This window comes from Chiloscyllium punctatum, chromosome 34 (genome assembly GCF_047496795.1).
Source record: "Chiloscyllium punctatum isolate Juve2018m chromosome 34, sChiPun1.3, whole genome shotgun sequence".
NCBI lineage: Eukaryota > Metazoa > Chordata > Chondrichthyes > Orectolobiformes > Hemiscylliidae > Chiloscyllium > Chiloscyllium punctatum.
The window spans coordinates 52,494,316-52,511,694 of NC_092772.1; the positions used below are offsets into that span (position 1 = coordinate 52,494,316).

Here is a 17,379-nt window from a genome sequence, read left to right on the forward strand (position 1 = left end):
GTTTAGGGTCTCTGTATCTGAGGAAGGATGGTCTGGCGACGGAAGGAGAGCAGCGAATGTTTCCAAGACTGATTCCCGGGATGTCAGGGCTGACGGATGAAGAGAGACTGGATTGGCTAAGATTATATTCACTGGTGTTTCAAAGAACAAGAAGGGGAGTCTTATAGAAACCTACAAAAATTCTAACAGGCTAAGCAAGAATAAAAGCAGGAAGAATGTTCCATATGACCAGAGAGGTCACAGCTGAAGGATATGGGTAGGACTGAAATGAGGAGAAATGTCTTCACGCAGAGATTGGGGAGCCTGTGGAATTCTTGACTACAGAAAATGGTTGAGGCGAAAACAGTGAATATTTTCAAATATATAGACATTGTTCTTAAAGCTCAAAGGGTGGGAGAGTATGAGTACACAACAAGAACAGGGAACTGAGTTAGATGACCAAAAATACTGAATAGCACAGCAGACTTGAAAGGCCAAGTGGCCTAGAGTAGAAATTAGGCTATTCGGCCCATCGTGGCTCCTGTTTCCTAAGTTTCTATGAAAGGACTAATGAACCATTGGTAAGCCAGGAGAGTTTCACCCTCTGAAGGTTGTTTCTTTTACTGCCCAGTGAAAATTGTCACCTCATGTCATCATCAAGGAGCAGAGTCATCGATGGTCCCTCTCAAAGATGATTCCTCCTTCAGCAAAGCCAAACAATCACGGCAAGAGAGAGAGCAAGCGAGAGAGGGGCTGTCCGCACAGAGTCACCAACAATGCAGGGCTTCACAGTAATCAGAATCTCAAAAAAACCAAGATCTTCCCTCCATGCGTCATATGGGAACAGAGTCTAGATTTGGAGGAAGCAAAGGAGGAGTTCAGAAACAGCTCTGACTAATATCGTACACTGCTAGGTTAAACCTCACAAAAACACTTCACATGATCATGGCAATGCCAAGTCCACTCTTGGAGTTATTATCTGACTCTCCCAAACTTTTCATTAATGTCATGTCTTTTTTTTTACCAAACTCCTTACAGACAGAACAGTGAAGATCAACAGGAGGTTGAGGAACTACAAGACGATAAAACATAGGAGCAGAAATTTGGCCATTCGGCCTATCGTGGCTGACGGGTTTTTCAGCCCTATTCTCCCACCTTCTCTCAGTGACAATTAAGATCCCCTTAACAATCAAGAACCTGTTTATCTCAGTCTGAAATACACTCAATGAACTGGCCTCCACAATCTTCTGCGGCAGTGAATTCCACAGACTCACCGCTGAAGATGTTTCTCCTTATCTCCGCTCGAGAGGGTCTGCCCTTTACTCGAAGCCTGTGCCCTTGGGTTCTTGTCTCTCCTGTCAATGGAACCATCTTCCCAATGTCCATTCTATCCAGGTCAGTCAGCTTTTCAGTTAGATTCACCCCTCCCCTTCATCTTTCCAAACTCCATCGAGTATAGTCCCAGTGTCATCTAACGTTCCTCATGTGTTGAGCCTTTCATTCCTGGGACCATTCTCGTGAACCTCCTCTGGACCCACTCCAAGGGCCAGTGCAGCTAGAGCTTTTTTTTTAAGCAAAGGGGTCAGTCCAAGCAGGACAATACTGCCCTCTCCTGTACAGTCTACTGAGTCAGAGGTGCAATGATGGACAGGTTTGGGACAGAGCTAGCACACTGACCTTCTTTCTTTCTGCAGGGAAAATAACATATCAGCAACGCGATCACAACTCCACAGGCGATTCCAACAGTTGGCCCGATGATACACCCTGCAGCACCAAATAGAAATGTTTGTGAATGGATAACAAGTGCAATGAGGGCAGGGTAACTCACTGGGCAATATTGAACAGATTCTGGATTAGTGGTGCTGGAAGAGCACAGCAGTTCAGGCAGCATCCAAGGAGCTTCAAAATAGACGTTTCGGGCAAAAGCCCTTCATCAGGAATAAAGGCAGTGAGCCTGAAGCGTGGAGAGATAAGCTAGAGGAGGGTGGGGGTGGGGAGAGAGTAGCATAGGGTACAATGGGTGAGTGGGGGAGGGGATGAAGGTGATAGGTCAGGGAGGAGAGGGTGGAGTGGATAGGTGGAAAAGGAGATAGGCAGGTCGGACAAGTCCGGACAAGTCAAGGAGACAGTGCTGAGCTGGAAGTTTAGAACTAGGATTAGGTGGGGGAAGGGGAAATGAGGAAAGAGCTTCAGGGCAGAGGAAATGACCTGGGAGTTTCAGTGGGAGAAGGAGTCCCTGAGATTCTTGTAGAGAGAGGAGGAAAACTTCTTCAAGGCAGGCATCCTTGCAAGAGGATTCGCAGTAGGGTTAAAATCAACGAGGTAAAAACAATGACTGCAGATGCTGGAAACCAGATTCTGGATTAGTGGTGCTGGAAGAGCACAGCAGTTCAGGCGGCATCCAAGGAGCAGGAAAATCGACGTTTCGGGCAAAAGCCCTTCATCAGGAATACAGGCAGAGAGCCTGAAGGTTGGAGAGATAAGTGAGAGGAGGGTGGGGGTGGGGAGAACGTAGCATAAAGTACAATAGGTGAGTGGGGGAGGGGATGAAGGTGATAGGTCAGGGAGGAGGGTGGTGTGGATAGGTGGAAAAGGAGATAGGCAGGTAGGACAAGTCATGGGGACAGTGCTGAGCTGGAAGGTTGGAACTGCGGTGAGGTGGGGGAAGGGGAAATGAGGAAGCTGTTGAAGTCCACATTGATGCCCTGGGGTTGAAGTGTTCCGAGGCGGAAGATGAGGCGTTCTTCCTCCAGGCGTCTGGTGGTGAGGGAGCGGCGGTGAAGGAGGCCCAGGACCGCCATGTCCTCGGCAGAGTGGGAGGGGGAGTTGAAATGTTGGGCCACGGGGCGGTTTGGTTGATTGGTGTGGGTGTCGAATACCAATCCAGATGCCTTTTAAATGTTGTAACTGTACCAGCCTCCACCACTTCCTCTGGCAGCTCATTCCATACACGTACAACCCTCTGTGTGAAAAAGTTGCCACTTAGGTCCCTTTTAAATCTTTCCCCTCTTACCTTAAATAGAGCATAGAACAGACCGTTCGGCCCACAATGTTGTGCCAAGGATTATTCCTAATCTAAAATAAAGGAACCTAATTTCCGCACTCCTCAACTCACTGCTATCCATGTGCATGTCCAGCAGTCACTTAAATGTCCCTAATGACTCTGCTTCCACCACCACCACGAGCAACACATTCCATGCATTCACAACCCTCTGCATAAAGAGTTTACCTCTGACGTGTCCTCTATACCTTCCTCCTAATATCTTAAAACTATGAATCTGAGTGCCAGTCAATCCTGCCCTGGGGAAATAGTCTCTGGCTATTGACTCTATCCATGCCTCTCATTACCTTGTATACCTCGATCTCCTCTCTTCCTCCTTCTATCCAGCGAAAAAGTCCGAGCTTAGTCAACCTTTCTTTGTAAGATAAGCCCTCCAGTCCAGGCAGTATCCTGGTAAACCTTCTTTGCATTCTCTCCAAAGCCTGTGTATCTTTCCTATAGTAGGGCGACCAGAACTGGACACAAGTGTGGTCTCATCAGGGTCTCATAGACCTGCAGCAAAACCTCACGGCTCTTAAACCCGATCCCCCTGTTAATGAAAGCCAAAACACCATATGCTATCTTAACAACCCTATCCACTTGGGTGGCAAGTGGGATCTATGCACTTGAACACCAAGATCTCTCTGTTCCTCCACACTACAAAGGATCCTGTCTTTAATCCTACATTCAGCATTCATGTTCGGCCTTCCAAAATGCATCACTTCGCATTTATCCAGGTTGAACTCCATCTGCCACATCTCAGCCCAGCTCTGCATCCTGTCTATGACGCGCTGCAGCCTGCAACAGCCCTCGATACTATCAACGACACCGCCAACCTTTGTGTCAATGGCAAATTTACTAACCCACCCCTCAACCTCCTCATCCAAGTCATTTATAAAAATTACAAAGTGCAGAGGCCCAAGAACTGAGCCCTGCGGGACCCCACTCAACACTGACCTCCAGGCAGAATACTTTCCATCTACAACCACTGTCAGCCAACCAATTCTGAATCCAGACAGTCAATTCTCCCTGTCTCCCATACCTCCTGACTTTATGAATGAGCCGACCATGGGGATCCTTATCGAATGCCTTGCTGAAGTCCATATACACCAGATCCACTGCTCGGCTTTCGTCAGCCTGCCTCGACACCTCCTCAAAAAACTCCGCAAGATTTGTGAGGCATGACCTGCCCCTCACAAAGCCATGCTGACTGCCTTTAATCACGCTATGCTTTCAAAATAGTAATAAATCCTATCCCTCAGAATTCTTTCCAAAACCTTTCCAAAATCTATGTCCTCCAGTTCTGGACACCCTCCACCACAGAGAAGAAACCTTGTCTATTTATCCTATCCATGACCCTCGTGATTTTATGAACCTCTTTAGAAGTTCACCCCTCAGCCTCCGACACTCCAGGGAAAACAGCCCCAGCCTATTCAGCCTCTCTCTGTAGCTCAAACCCTCCAACCCTGGCCACATCCTTGTAAATCTTTTCTGAACCCTTTCAAGTTTCACAGCATCTTACAAATCACAGGGAGCCCAGAATTGAACCCAGTATTCCAAACGTGGCCGAACTAATGTCCTGTATAGCCACATCATGACCTCCCAACACCTATATTCAATGCTCTGACCCATAAAGGAAAGCATACCAAATGCCTTCTTCATTATTCTATACACTTGCGACTCCAGTTTCAAGGAGCTATGAACCTGCACACCAAGGTCTGTTGGTTCAGCAACACTCCCTAGGACCTTACCATTAAGTGTATAAGTCCTGCTCGGATTTGCTTTGTCAAAATGCAGCACCTCACATTTGTCTAAATTAAATTCCATCTGCCACTTCTCAGCCCATTGGCCCATCTGACCAAGATCCCGCTGTAATCTGAGGTAACCTTCTTCTCTGTCTGCTACACCTCCAATTTTGGTGTCATCATTACTAACTATACCGCCCATGTTCACATCCAAATCATTTATATAAATGATGAAAAATAGTGAACCCAGCACCGATCCTTGTGGCACTCCTCTGGTCACAGGCCTCCAGTTTGAAAAGCAGACCTCCACCACCTTCAAGCCAAGACATTGACTTTAAATCTGGGCTAGCAGTTTCTAGCCTGTGGTAAATCATACAGGTTCTGTTAAAAGTTGACTTCGATGGACTGTTTAAGATGGCTGCCACAGGTCACATGACTGTGGGCGCTGCAGGTTGGTGAAGCTTCCGGAAGCTTTGAAATGTGGATGACAGCTGAAATGCTCTGGGCCTTCGTCCTTTTGGAATTTCACACCAGCCGTTCAGAGACAACCATAAAATGGCAACCACATCGGGATTGCAGACTTCCTGGCTCTTGGTATTGTCCGTGGATGAAGGGGAGTTAATGAACTCTGTTTTTGTGTCATGTTCTCCAATGTCCCTCCATTGAAGGCAGGGCCAATGGTTTGACCATGGATGGTGGAGGTCATGTCATTAACCTGTGTGGTCGATTGAATGTGTATCTACAGCCTGTTGTTGCGCGAGCTTAACCCACGGATATTTTGACTGAGATTTATCACAGAGTGCTGACAGCCGGGTCAGCAGTCTGAAAACTTCCAAAAGTAGCACCATTGTCAACAGTGGACACCAGCTCTAACATTCAGCTCCTAGCCTGTTCCACAAGAACACAGGAGAAGGCCATTCAGCCCCCCTTCTCCAGCCTGTACACAGGAACAGAAGGCCATTCAGCCCCCACCCACCCCCAGCCTGTTACACAGGAACAGGAGGCCATTCAGCCCCCACTCCTCCAGCCTGTTATACAGCAACAGGAAGCCATTCAGTCCCCCACCTCCAGCCTGTTACACAGGAACAGGAGGCCACTCAGCCCCACCCTCCGACCTGTTAAACTGGAACTGGAAACCATTCAGTCCCCAAGCCCTAGCCTGTTACACAGGAACAGGAGAAGGTCTGTTACAGGGTCACAGATCCCACGCACTTGGTGGGGGGATATTTGGTGAATTGATTCCAAGAATACCAGACAATGGGAATTCTGACCTTTGCCCTGGAGTATTAGTGTCTGTGATTGCAGTGCACATTGATAAATACTAGAAGCTGTCATAAAAGCTCACAGAATTCCTCAGGGACTCATACCTCACCCTTATGCTATGCGAGCTAATGTAGTGTTCACAGTGTGATAGTGGGAGGTCATCTATCATGGCTCCTGCCGCTTGGTTGTGTTGTATGTTGCTGAGAAGCCTTGGGTTTTTTGTCCTTCTTGTATGTCAAGGGAAATCACGCAATCCTACCAGTTTCTCACAAGCATGCGTACCCCACTTGTTCACGTGTGCAATTCTGCTTCCCTGATCCGAAGCGAATGGAACAGCAATTCTTCTGTGTTAACCGAATCCATTATGTGTGCATTGGCGCCTCAATGATTGGCTGCTCAAATTCAAGATGTGGAGGAGGACTGTGTTGGACTGGGGTGGACCGAGTTAAAAATCACACAACACCAACAGGTTTATTTGGAAACACTAGATTTCGGAGCCACGCTCCTTCATCAGGTAGCTGCCTCTTGAAGGAGCAGCGCTCTGAAAGCTAGTGCTTCCAAATAAACCTGTTGGATTATAACCTAGTGTTGTGTGATTTTTAACTAGGCACAAGCACAAGGGGAAGATAAAAATAGCAGGAATTCAGTTGATGAAATTTTTTTTATTACATCTTTGGTTACAAGTGTGTACACACAGCAGGTAAGCAAACCTCGACAGATTTGAAACTGTAGTTTTCCTTCCAGGAGCGGGGATTTCTTACTGCAATTGTACAGGGAGAAACCGCACAGTTCATAGAATGCCTACAGTGTAGAAACAGGCCCCTTGAGCCCAGCACCAGTCCTCAGAAGAGTAACCCACCCATTCCCCATTATCCTATATTTACTCCTGACTAATGCATCTAGCCTACACCCCCCAGAACACTATGGTCAATTTAATATGGCCAAATCACCTTTCCTACACATCTTTGGACTGTGGGAGGAAACCCATGCAGAGACGGGGAGAATGCGCAAACTCCACACAGACAGTCGCCCGAGGCTGGAATTGAACCTGGGACCCTGGTGCTGTGAGGTAACCGTGCTAATCACTGAGCCATCACGCCTGGAGTACTGTGTGTCCAGTTTAGGGTCTCTGTATCTGAGGAAGGATGGTCTGGCAACGGAAGGAGAGCAGCGAATGTTTCCAAGACTGATTCCCGGGATGTCAGGGCTGACGGATGAAGAGAGACTGGATTGGCTAAGATTATATTCACTGGTGTTTCAAAGAACAAGAAGGGGAGTCTTATAGAAACCTACAAAAATTCTAACAGGCTAAGCAAGAATAAAAGCAGGAAGAATGTTCCATATGACCAGAGAGGTCACAGCTGAAGGATATGGGTAGGACTGAAATGAGGAGAAATGTCTTCACGCAGAGATTGGGGAGCCTGTGGAATTCTTGACTACAGAAAATGGTTGAGGCGAAAACATTGAATATTTTCAAATATATAGACACTGTTCTTAAAGCTCAAAGGGTGGGAGAGTATGAGTACACAACAGGAACAGGGAACTGAGTTAGATGACCAAAAATACTGAATAGCACAGCAGACTTGAAAGGCCACGTGGCCTAGAGTAGAAATTAGGCTATTCGGCCCTTCGTGGCTCCTGTTTCCTAAGTTTCTATGAAAGGACTAATGAACCATTGGTAAGCCAGGAGATTTTCACCCTCTGAAGGTTGTTTCTTTTACTGCCCAGTGAAAATTGTCACCTCATGTCATCATCAAGGAGCAGAGTCATCGATGGTCCCTCTCAAAGATGATTCCTCCTTCAGCAAAGCCAAACAATCACGGCAAGAGAGAGAGCAAGCGAGAGAGGGACTGTCCGCACAGAGTCACCAACAATGCAGGGCTTCACAGTAATCAGAATCTCAAAAAAACCAAGATCTTCCCTCCATGCGTCATATGGGAACAGAGTCTAGATTTGGAGGAAGCAAAGGAGGAGTTCAGAAACAGCTCTGACTAATATCGTACACTGCTAGGTTAAACCTCACAAAAACACTTCACATGATCATGGCAATGCCAAGTCCACTCTTGGAGTTATTATCTGACTCTCCCAAACTTTTCATTAATGTCATGTCTTTTTTTTTACCAAACTCCTTACAGACAGAACAGTGAAGATCAACAGGAGGTTGAGGAACTACAAGACGATAAAACATAGGAGCAGAAATTTGGCCATTCGGCCTATCGTGGCTGACGGGTTTTTCAGCCCTATTCTCCCACCTTCTCCCAGTGACAATTAAGATCCCCTTAACAATCAAGAACCTGTTTATCTCAGTCTGAAATACACTCAATGAACTGGCCTCCACAATCTTCTGCGGCAGTGAATTCCACAGACTCACCGCTGAAGATGTTTCTCCTTATCTCCGCTCGAGAGGGTCTGCCCTTTACTCTAAGCCTGTGCCCTTGGGTCCTTGTCTCTCCTGTCAATGGAACCATCTTCCCAATGTCCATTCTATCCAGGTCAGTCAGCTTTTCAGTTAGATTCACCCCTCCCCTTCATCTTTCCAAACTCCATCGAGTATAGTCCCAGTGTCATCTAACGTTCCTCATGTGTTGAGCCTTTCATTCCTGGGACCATTCTCGTGAACCTCCTCTGGACCCACTCCAAGGGCCAGTGCAGCTAGAGCTTTTTTTTTAAACAAAGGGGTCAGTACAACCAGGACAAAACTGCCCTCTCCTGTACAGTCTACTGAGTCAGAGGTGCAATGATGGACAGGTTTGGGACAGAGCTAGCACACTGACCTTCTTTCTTTCTGCAGGGAAAATAACATATCAGCAATGCGATCACAACTCCACAGGCGATTCCAACAGTTGGCCCGATGATACACCCTGCAGCACCAAATAGAAATGTTTGTGAATGGATAACAAGTGCAATGAGGGCAGGGTAACTCACTGGGCAATATTGAACAGATTCTGGATTAGTGGTGCTGGAAGAGCACAGCAGTTCAGGCAGCATCCAAGGAGCTTCGAAATCGACGTTTCGGGCAAAAACCCTTCATCAGGAATAAAGGCAGTGAACCTGAAGCGTGGAGAGATAAGCTCGAGGAGGGTGGGGGTGGGGAGAAAGTAGCATAGGGTACAATGGGTGAGTGGGGGAGGGGATGAAGGTGATAGGTCAGGGAGGAGAGGGTGGAGTGGATAGGTGGAAAAGGAGATAGGCAGGTCGGACAAGTCCGGACAAGTCAAGGAGACAGTTACTGAGCTGGAAGTTTAGAACTAGGGTGAGGTGGGGGAAGGGGAAATGAGGAAAGAGCTTCAGGGCAGAGGAAATGACCTGGGAGTTTCAGTGGGAGAGGGAGTCCCTGAGATTCTTGTAGAGAGAGGAGGAAATCTTCTTCAAGGCAGGCATCCTTGCAAGAGGATTCGCAGTAGGGTTAAAATCAACGAGGTAAAAATGATGACTGCAGATGCTGGAAACCAGATTCTGGATTAGTGGTGCTGGAAGAGCACAGCAGTTCAGGCAGCATCCAAGTAGCTTCGAAATCGATGTTTCGGGTAAAAGCCCTTCATTAGGAATAAAGGCAGTGAGCCTGAAGCGTGGAGAGATAAGTGAGAGGAGGGTGGGGGTGGGGAGAAAATAGCATACTCCCCCATTCACCTATTGTACTATATGTTACTTTCTCCCCACCCCCACCCTCCACTAGTTTATCTCTCCATGCTTCAGGCTCACTGCCTTTATTCCTGATGAAGGGCTTTTACCCGAAACGTCGATTTCGAAGCTCTTTGGATGCTGCCTGAACTGCTGTGCTCTTCCAGCACCACTAATCCAGTATTGAACAGGTACCAGGGACCTTGGACAGAGGAAAACTGGTATATATTCACCAATCACCCATCCAGACTCAAAGATGTCACAGAGGAACAGGAGGTCATTCAGCCACACCCCCCTCCAGCCTGTTACACAGGAACTGGAGGCCATTCAGCCACACCCCCCTCCAGCCTGTTACACAGGAACAGGAGGCCATTCAGCCCCCCACCTCCAGCCTGTTACACAGGAACTGGAGGCCATTCAGCCCCCTCCACCAGCCTGTTTTACAGGAACAGGAGGCCATTCAGCCCCCCTTCTCCAGCTTCTTACACAGGAACAGGAGGCCCTTCAGGCCCCCATCTCAAGCCTGTTACACAGGAACAGGAGGCCATTCAGCCCCGCTCCTCCAGCCTGTTACACAGGAACAGGAGGCCATTCAGTCCCCCACCTCCAGCCTGTTACACAGGAACTGGAGGCCATTCAGCCCCCTCCACCAGCCTGTTTTACAGGAACAGGAGGCCATTCAGCCCCCCTTCTCCAGTTACATAGGAACAGGAGATGGCCTGTCACAGGGATACAAATCCCACTCACTGGGGGGTATTTGATGGATTGATTCCAGGATAACAGACAATGGGAATTCTTACCTTTGCTTGTTGTTGACTCTCGGCTGATGGTCCGTGATGTCACGGGGCTGCTCGTTGGGATAGCTGCTCCACCAATCAGGAAATGGAATGGGAGGAGAGATGGACCGATCAGTCAGATAAAGAGGAACAGATCCCTCACAAGCATCACTGACCCTTCACAGGATGAACCCTGACACACTGTAAAGTTATTCTATTCAATGTTCAGCCACAGAGACAGGATTCATTAAACTGTGAAGCGTGTCAGAATCAGGCAATCGTACAGCACAGGAGGAGGCCATTCAGCCCATCCACCCCCACCGCTCCAGCCTGCCACACAGGAACAGGAGGCCATTCAACACCCCCCACCCCAATCCATTCGGTTACAATTGAATTAGAGGCTATTCCGCTCCCCCCACCTCCAGCCTGTTACACAGGAACAGGAGGCCATTCAGCCCTCTCCTCCAGCCTGTTACACAGGAACAGGAAGCCATTGAGCTCCCCTCCTCCGCCTTGTTCCTCAGGAATAGGCGGCCATTCAGCCCCCCTTCTCCAGCCTGTTACACAGGACCAGGAGGTCATTCAGCCACCTCCCCCCCCCCCAGCTTGTTACACAGGAACTGGAGGCCATTCAGCCCCCTCCTCCAGCCTGTTACACAGGAACAGGAGTCCATTCAGCCCTCTCCTCCAGCCTGTTACACAGGAACAGGAGGCCATTCAGCCCCCCTCCTCCAGCCTGTTACACAGGAACAGGAGTCCATTCAGCCCCCCTCCTCCAGCCTGTGAATACAGGAACAGGAGTCCATTCAGCCCCCCTCCTCCAGCCTGTGACACAGGAACAGGAGTCCATTCAGCCCCCCTCCTCCAGCCTGTTACACAGGAACAGGAGTCCATTCAGGCCCCCTCCACCAGCCTGTAACACAGGAACAGGAGGCCATTCAACACCCCCCACCCCAATCCATTCGGTTACAATTGAATTAGAGGCTATTCCGCTCCCCCCACCTCCAGCCTGTTACACAGGAACAGGAGGCCATTCAGCCCTCTCCTCCAGCCTGTTACACAGGAACAGGAGGCCATTCAGCCCTCTCCTCCAGCCTGTTACACAGGAACAGGAAGCCATTCAGCTCCCCTCCTCCTCCTTGTTACTCAGGAACAGGAGGCCATTCAGCCCCCCCTCCTCCAGCCTGTTACACAGGAACAGGAGGCCATTCAGCCCCCCCTCCTCCAGCTTCTTACAAAGGAACAGGAGGCCATTCAGCCCCCTCCTCCAGCCTGTTACACAGGAACAGGAGGCCATTCAGCCCCCCCTCCTCCAGCTTCTTACACAGGAACAGGAGGCCATTCAGCCCCCCCTCCTCCAGCCTGTTACACAGGAACTGGAGGCCATTCAGCCCCCCACGTCCAGTCTGTTACACAGGAACAGGAGGCCATTCAGCCCCACTCCTCACTAGCCTGTTACTCAGGAACAGGAGTCCATTCAGCCCCCCTCCTCCAGCCTGTTACACAGGAACTGGAGGCCATTCAGCCCCCCACGTCCAGTCTGTTACACAGGAACAGGAGGCCATTCAGCCCCACTCCTCACTAGCCTGTTACTCAGGAACAGGAGTCCATTCAGCCCCCCTCCTCCAGCTTGTTACACAGGAACAGGAGGCCATTCAGCCCCTCCTCATCACTAGCCTGTTACACAAGAACAGGAGGCCTTTCAGTCACCCCCTCCTCCAACTTGTTACACATGAACAGGAGGCCATTCAGCCCCCCTCCTCCAGCCTGTTACACAGGAATAGATGTCCATTCAGCCCCCCTCTGCCAGTCTGTTACACAGGAACAGGAGGTCATTCAGTCCCCCCCTCCTCCAACCTGTTACACAGGAACAGGAGGCCATTCAGCCCCCCTTCTCTAGCTTCTTACACAGGAACAGGAGGCCCTTCAGGCCCCCATCTCAAGCCTGTTACACAGGAACAGGAGGCCATTCAGCCCCCCACCTCCAGTCTGTTACACAGGAACAGGAGGCCATTCAGCCCGCCCCCTCCTCCAGTTACACAGGAACAGGATATGGCCTGTCACAGGGATACAAATCCCACTCACTGGGGGGTATTTGATGGATTGATTCCAGGATAACAGACAATGGGAATTCTTACCTTTGCTTGTTGTTGACTCTCGGCTGATGGTCCGTGATGTCACGGGGCTGCTCGTTGGGATAGCTGCTCCACCAATCAGGAAATGGAATGGGAGGAGAGATGGACCGATCAGTCAGATAAAGAGGAACAGATCCCTCACAAGCATCACTGACCCTTCACAGGATGAACCCTGACACACTGTAAAGTTATTCTATTCAATGTTCAGCCACAGAGACAGGATTCATTAAACTGTGAAGCGTGTCAGAATCAGGGAATCGTACAGCACAGGAGGAGGCCATTCAGCCCATCCACCCCCACCACTCCAGCCTGTCACACAGGAACAGGAGGCCATTCAACACCCCCCACCCCAATCCATTCGGTTACAATTGAATTAGAGGCTATTCCGCTCCCCCCACCTCCAGCCTGTAACACAGGAACAGGAGGCCATTCAGCCCATCCACCCCCACCGCTCCAGCCTGTCACACAGGAAGATGTGGCCATTCAACAACCCCCACCCCAATCCATTCGGTTACAATTGAATTAGAGGCTATTCCGCTCCCCCCACCTCCAGCCTGTAACACAGGAACAGGAGGCCATTCGGCCCCCCCTCCTCCAGCCTGTTACACAGGAACAGGAGGCCATTCAGCCCTCTCCTCCAGCCTGTTACACAGGAACAGGAGGCCATTCAGCCCCCCTCCTCCAGCCTGTTACACAGGAACAGGAGGCAATTCAGCTCCCCTCCTCCAGCCTGTTACACAGGAACAGGAGGCCATTCAGCCCTCTCCTCCGCCTTGTTACTCAGGAATAGGAGGCCATTCTGCCCCCCTTCTCCAGCCTGTTACACAGGACCAGGAGGCCATTCTGCCCCCCTTCTCCAGCCTGTTACACAGGAACTGGAGGCCATTCAGCCCCCTCCTCCAGCCTGTTACACAGGAACAGGAAGCCATTCTGCCCCCCTCCTCCAGCCTGTTACACAGGAACAGGAGGCCATACAGCCCCCCCTCCTCCAGCCTGTTACACAGGAACTGGAGGCCGTTCAGCCCCCTCCTCCAACATGTTACACATGAGCAGGAGGCCATTCAGCCCCCCTCCGCCAGTCTGTTATACAGGAACAGGAGGCCATTCAGCCCCCCTCCTCCAGCCTGTTACACAGGAACAGGAGGTCATTCAGTCCCCCCCTCCTCCAACCTGTTACACAGGAACAGGAGGCCATTCAGCCCCCCTTCTCCAGCTTCTTACACAGGAACAGGAGGCCCTTCAGGCCCCCATCTCAAGCCTGTTACACAGGAACAGGAGGCCATTCAGCCCGCCCCCTCCTCCAGTTACACAGGAACAGGAGGCCATTCAGCCCCCCACCTCCAGTCTGTTACACAGGAACAGGAGGCCATTCAGCCCCCCCTCTCCTCCAGTTACACAGGAACAGGAGATGGCCTGTCACAGGGATACAAATCCCACTCACTGGGGGGTATTTGATGGATTGATTCCAGGATAACAGACAATGGGAATTCTTACCTTTGCTTGTTGTTGACTCTCGGCTGATGGTCCGTGATGTCACGGGGCTGCTCGTTGGGATAGCTGCTCCACCAATCAGGAAATGGAATGGGAGGAGAGATGGACCGATCAGTCAGATAAAGAGGAACAGATCCCTCACAAGCATCACTGACCCTTCACAGGATGAACCCTGACACACTGTAAAGTTATTCTATTCAATGTTCAGCCACAGAGACAGGATTCATTAAACTGTGAAGCGTGTCAGAATCAGGGAATCGTACAGCACAGGAGGAGGCCATTCAGCCCATCCACCCCCACCGCTCCAGCCTGTCACACAGGAACAGGAGGCCATTCAACACCCCCCACCCCAATCCATTCGGTTACAATTGAATTAGAGGCTATTCCGCTCCCCCCACCTCCAGCCTGTTACACAGGAACAGGAGGCCATTCAGCCCTCTCCTCCAGCCTGTTACACAGAAACAGGAGGCCATTCAGCCCTCTCCTCCAGCCTGTTACACAGGAACAGGAGGCCATTCAGCCCTCTCCTCCAGCCTGTTACACAGGAACAGATGTGCATTCAGGCCCCCGTCTCCAGCCTGTTACACAGGAACAGGAGGCCATTCAGCCCCCCCCTCCTCCAGCTTATTACACAGGAACAGGAGGCCATTCAGCCCCCTCCGCCAGCCTGTTACACAGGACTAGTTGGCCATTCTGCCCCCCTTCTCCAGCCTGTTACACAGGACCAGGAGGCCATTCTGCCCCCCTTCTCCAGCCTGTTACACAGGACCAGGAGGCCATTCAGTCCCCCCCTCCTCCAGCCTGTAACACAGGACCAGGAGGTCATTCAGCCACCTCCACCCCCCCAGCTTGTTACACAGGAACTGGAGGCCGTTCAGCCCCCTCCTCCAGCCTGTTACACATGAGCAGGAGGCCATTCAGCCCCCCTCCGCCAGTCTGTTACACAGGAACAGGAGGCCATTCAGCCCCTCCTCCAGCCTGTTACACAGGAACAGGAAACCATACAGCCCCCCTCCTCCAACATGTTACACATGAGCAGGAGGCCATTCAGCCCCCCTCCTCCAGCCTGTTACACAGGAACAGGAGGCCATTCAGCCCCTCCTCCAGCCTGTTACACAGGAACAGGAGGCCATTCAGCCCCTCCTCCAGCCTGTTACACAGGAACAGGAAACCATACAGCCCCCCTCCTCCAACATGTTACACATGAGCAGGAGGCCATTCAGCCCCCCTCCTCCAGCCTGTTACACAGGAACAGGAGGCCATTCAGCCCCTCCTCCAGCCTGTTACACAGGAACAGGAGGCCATTCAGGCCCCCTCCTCCAGCCTGTTACACAGGAACAGGAGGCCATTCAGGCCCCCTCCTCCAGCCTGTTACACTGGAACAGGAGGCCATTCAGCCCCTCCTCCTCACTAGCCTGTTACACAGGAACAGGAGGCCATTCAGTCACCCCCTCCTCCAGCTTGTTACACAGGAACAGGAGGCCATTCAGCCCCCCTCCGCCAGTCTGTTACGCAGGAACAGGAGGCCATTCAGCCCCTCCTCCTCACTAGCCTGTTACACAGGAACAGGAGGCCATTCAGCCCCCCTCCTCCAGCCTGTTACACAGGAACAGGAGGCCATTCAGCCCACCCTCCTCCAGCCTGTTACACAGGAACAGATGTGCATTCAGGCCCCCGTCTCCAGACTGTTACACAGGAACAGGAGGCCATTCAGCCCCCTCCTCCAGCCTGTATTACAGGAACAGGAGGCCATTCAGCCCCCCTTCTCCAGCTTCTTACACAGGAACAGGAGGCCCTTCAGGCCCCCATCTCAAGCCTGTTACACAGGAACAGGAGGCCATTCAGCCCTCTCCTCCAGCCTGTTACACAGGAACAGGAGGCCATTCAGCCCCCCCTCTCCTCCAGTTACACAGGAACAGGAGATGGCCTGTCACAGGGATACAAATCCCACTCACTGGGGGGTATTTGATGGATTGATTCCAGGATAACAGACAATGGGAATTCTTACCTTTGCTTGTTGTTGACTCTCGGCTGATGGTCCGTGATGTCACGGGGCTGCTCGTTGGGATAGCTGCTCCACCAATCAGGAAATGGAATGGGAGGAGAGATGGACCGATCAGTCAGATAAAGAGGAACAGATCCCTCACAAGCATCACTGACCCTTCACAGGATGAACCCTGACACACTGTAAAGTTATTCTATTCAATGTTCAGCCACAGAGACAGGATTCATTAAACTGTGAAGCGTGTCAGAATCAGGGAATCGTACAGCACAGGAGGAGGCCATTCAGCCCATCCACCCCCACCGCTCCAGCCTGTCACACAGGAACAGGAGGCCATTCAACACCCCCCACCCCAATCCATTCGGTTACAATTGAATTAGAGGCTATTCCGCTCCCCCCACCTCCAGCCTGTTACACAGGAACAGGAGGCCATTCAGCCCTCTCCTCCAGCCTGTTACACAGAAACAGGAGGCCATTCAGCCCTCTCCTCCAGCCTGTTACACAGGAACAGGAGGCCATTCAGCCCTCTCCTCCAGCCTGTTACACAGGAACAGGAGGCCATTCAGCCCTCTCCTCCAGCCTGTTACACAGGAACAGGAGGCCATTCAGCCCACCCTCCTCCGCCTTGTTACTCAGGAATAGGAGGCCATTCAGCCCCCCCCTCCTCCAGCTTATTACACAGGAACAGGAGGCCATTCAGCCCCCTCCGCCAGCCTGTTACACAGGACTAGTTGGCCATTCTGCCCCCCTTCTCCAGCCTGTTACACAGGACCAGGAGGCCATTCTGCCCCCCTTCTCCAGCCTGTTACACAGGACCAGGAGGCCATTCAGTCCCCCCCTCCTCCAGCCTGTAACACAGGAACAGGAGGTCATTCAGCCACCTCCACCCCCCCAGCTTGTTACACAGGAACTGGAGGCCGTTCAGCCCCCTCCTCCAGCCTGTTACACAGGAACAGGAAACCATTCTGCCCCCCTCCTCCAGCCTGTTACACAGGAACAGGAGGCCATTCAGCCCCTCCTCCAGCCTGTTACACAGGAACAGGAGGCCATTCAGCCCCTCCTCCAGCCTGTTACACAGGAACAGGAAGCCATTCTGCCCCCCTCCTCCAGCCTGTTACACATGAGCAGGAGGCCATTCAGCCCCCCTCCGCCAGTCTGTTACACAGGAACAGGAGGCCATTCAGCCCCTCCTCCAGCCTGTTACACAGGAACAGGAGGCCATTCAGCCCCCCTCCTCCAGCCTGTTACACAGGAACAGGAGGCCATTCAGCCCCCCTCCTCCAGCCTGTTACACAGGAACAGGAGGCCATTCAGGCCCCCTCCTACA

General features: G+C 51.3%; 1 protein-coding gene across 1 annotated transcript in view; it reads right to left on the reverse strand.

Moving 5' to 3' along the window:
- Positions 1-6,669: 6,669 nt before the first annotated feature.
- LOC140458845 (uncharacterized) overlaps positions 6,670-17,379 on the reverse strand; it is a 60,375-nt gene continuing 49,665 nt past the window's right edge. Inside the window, exons 10-15 of the mRNA XM_072553528.1 lie at positions 16,059-16,121; positions 14,054-14,116; positions 12,563-12,625; positions 10,449-10,511; positions 8,802-8,888; positions 6,670-7,974 (exon numbers count right to left, since the gene is read on the reverse strand). Coding sequence (XP_072409629.1) covers positions 7,958-7,974; positions 8,802-8,888; positions 10,449-10,511; positions 12,563-12,625; positions 14,054-14,116; positions 16,059-16,121 — 356 coding nt within the window. The 3' untranslated portion in view covers positions 6,670-7,957. The remainder of the gene's footprint in view (positions 7,975-8,801; positions 8,889-10,448; positions 10,512-12,562; positions 12,626-14,053; positions 14,117-16,058; positions 16,122-17,379) is intronic.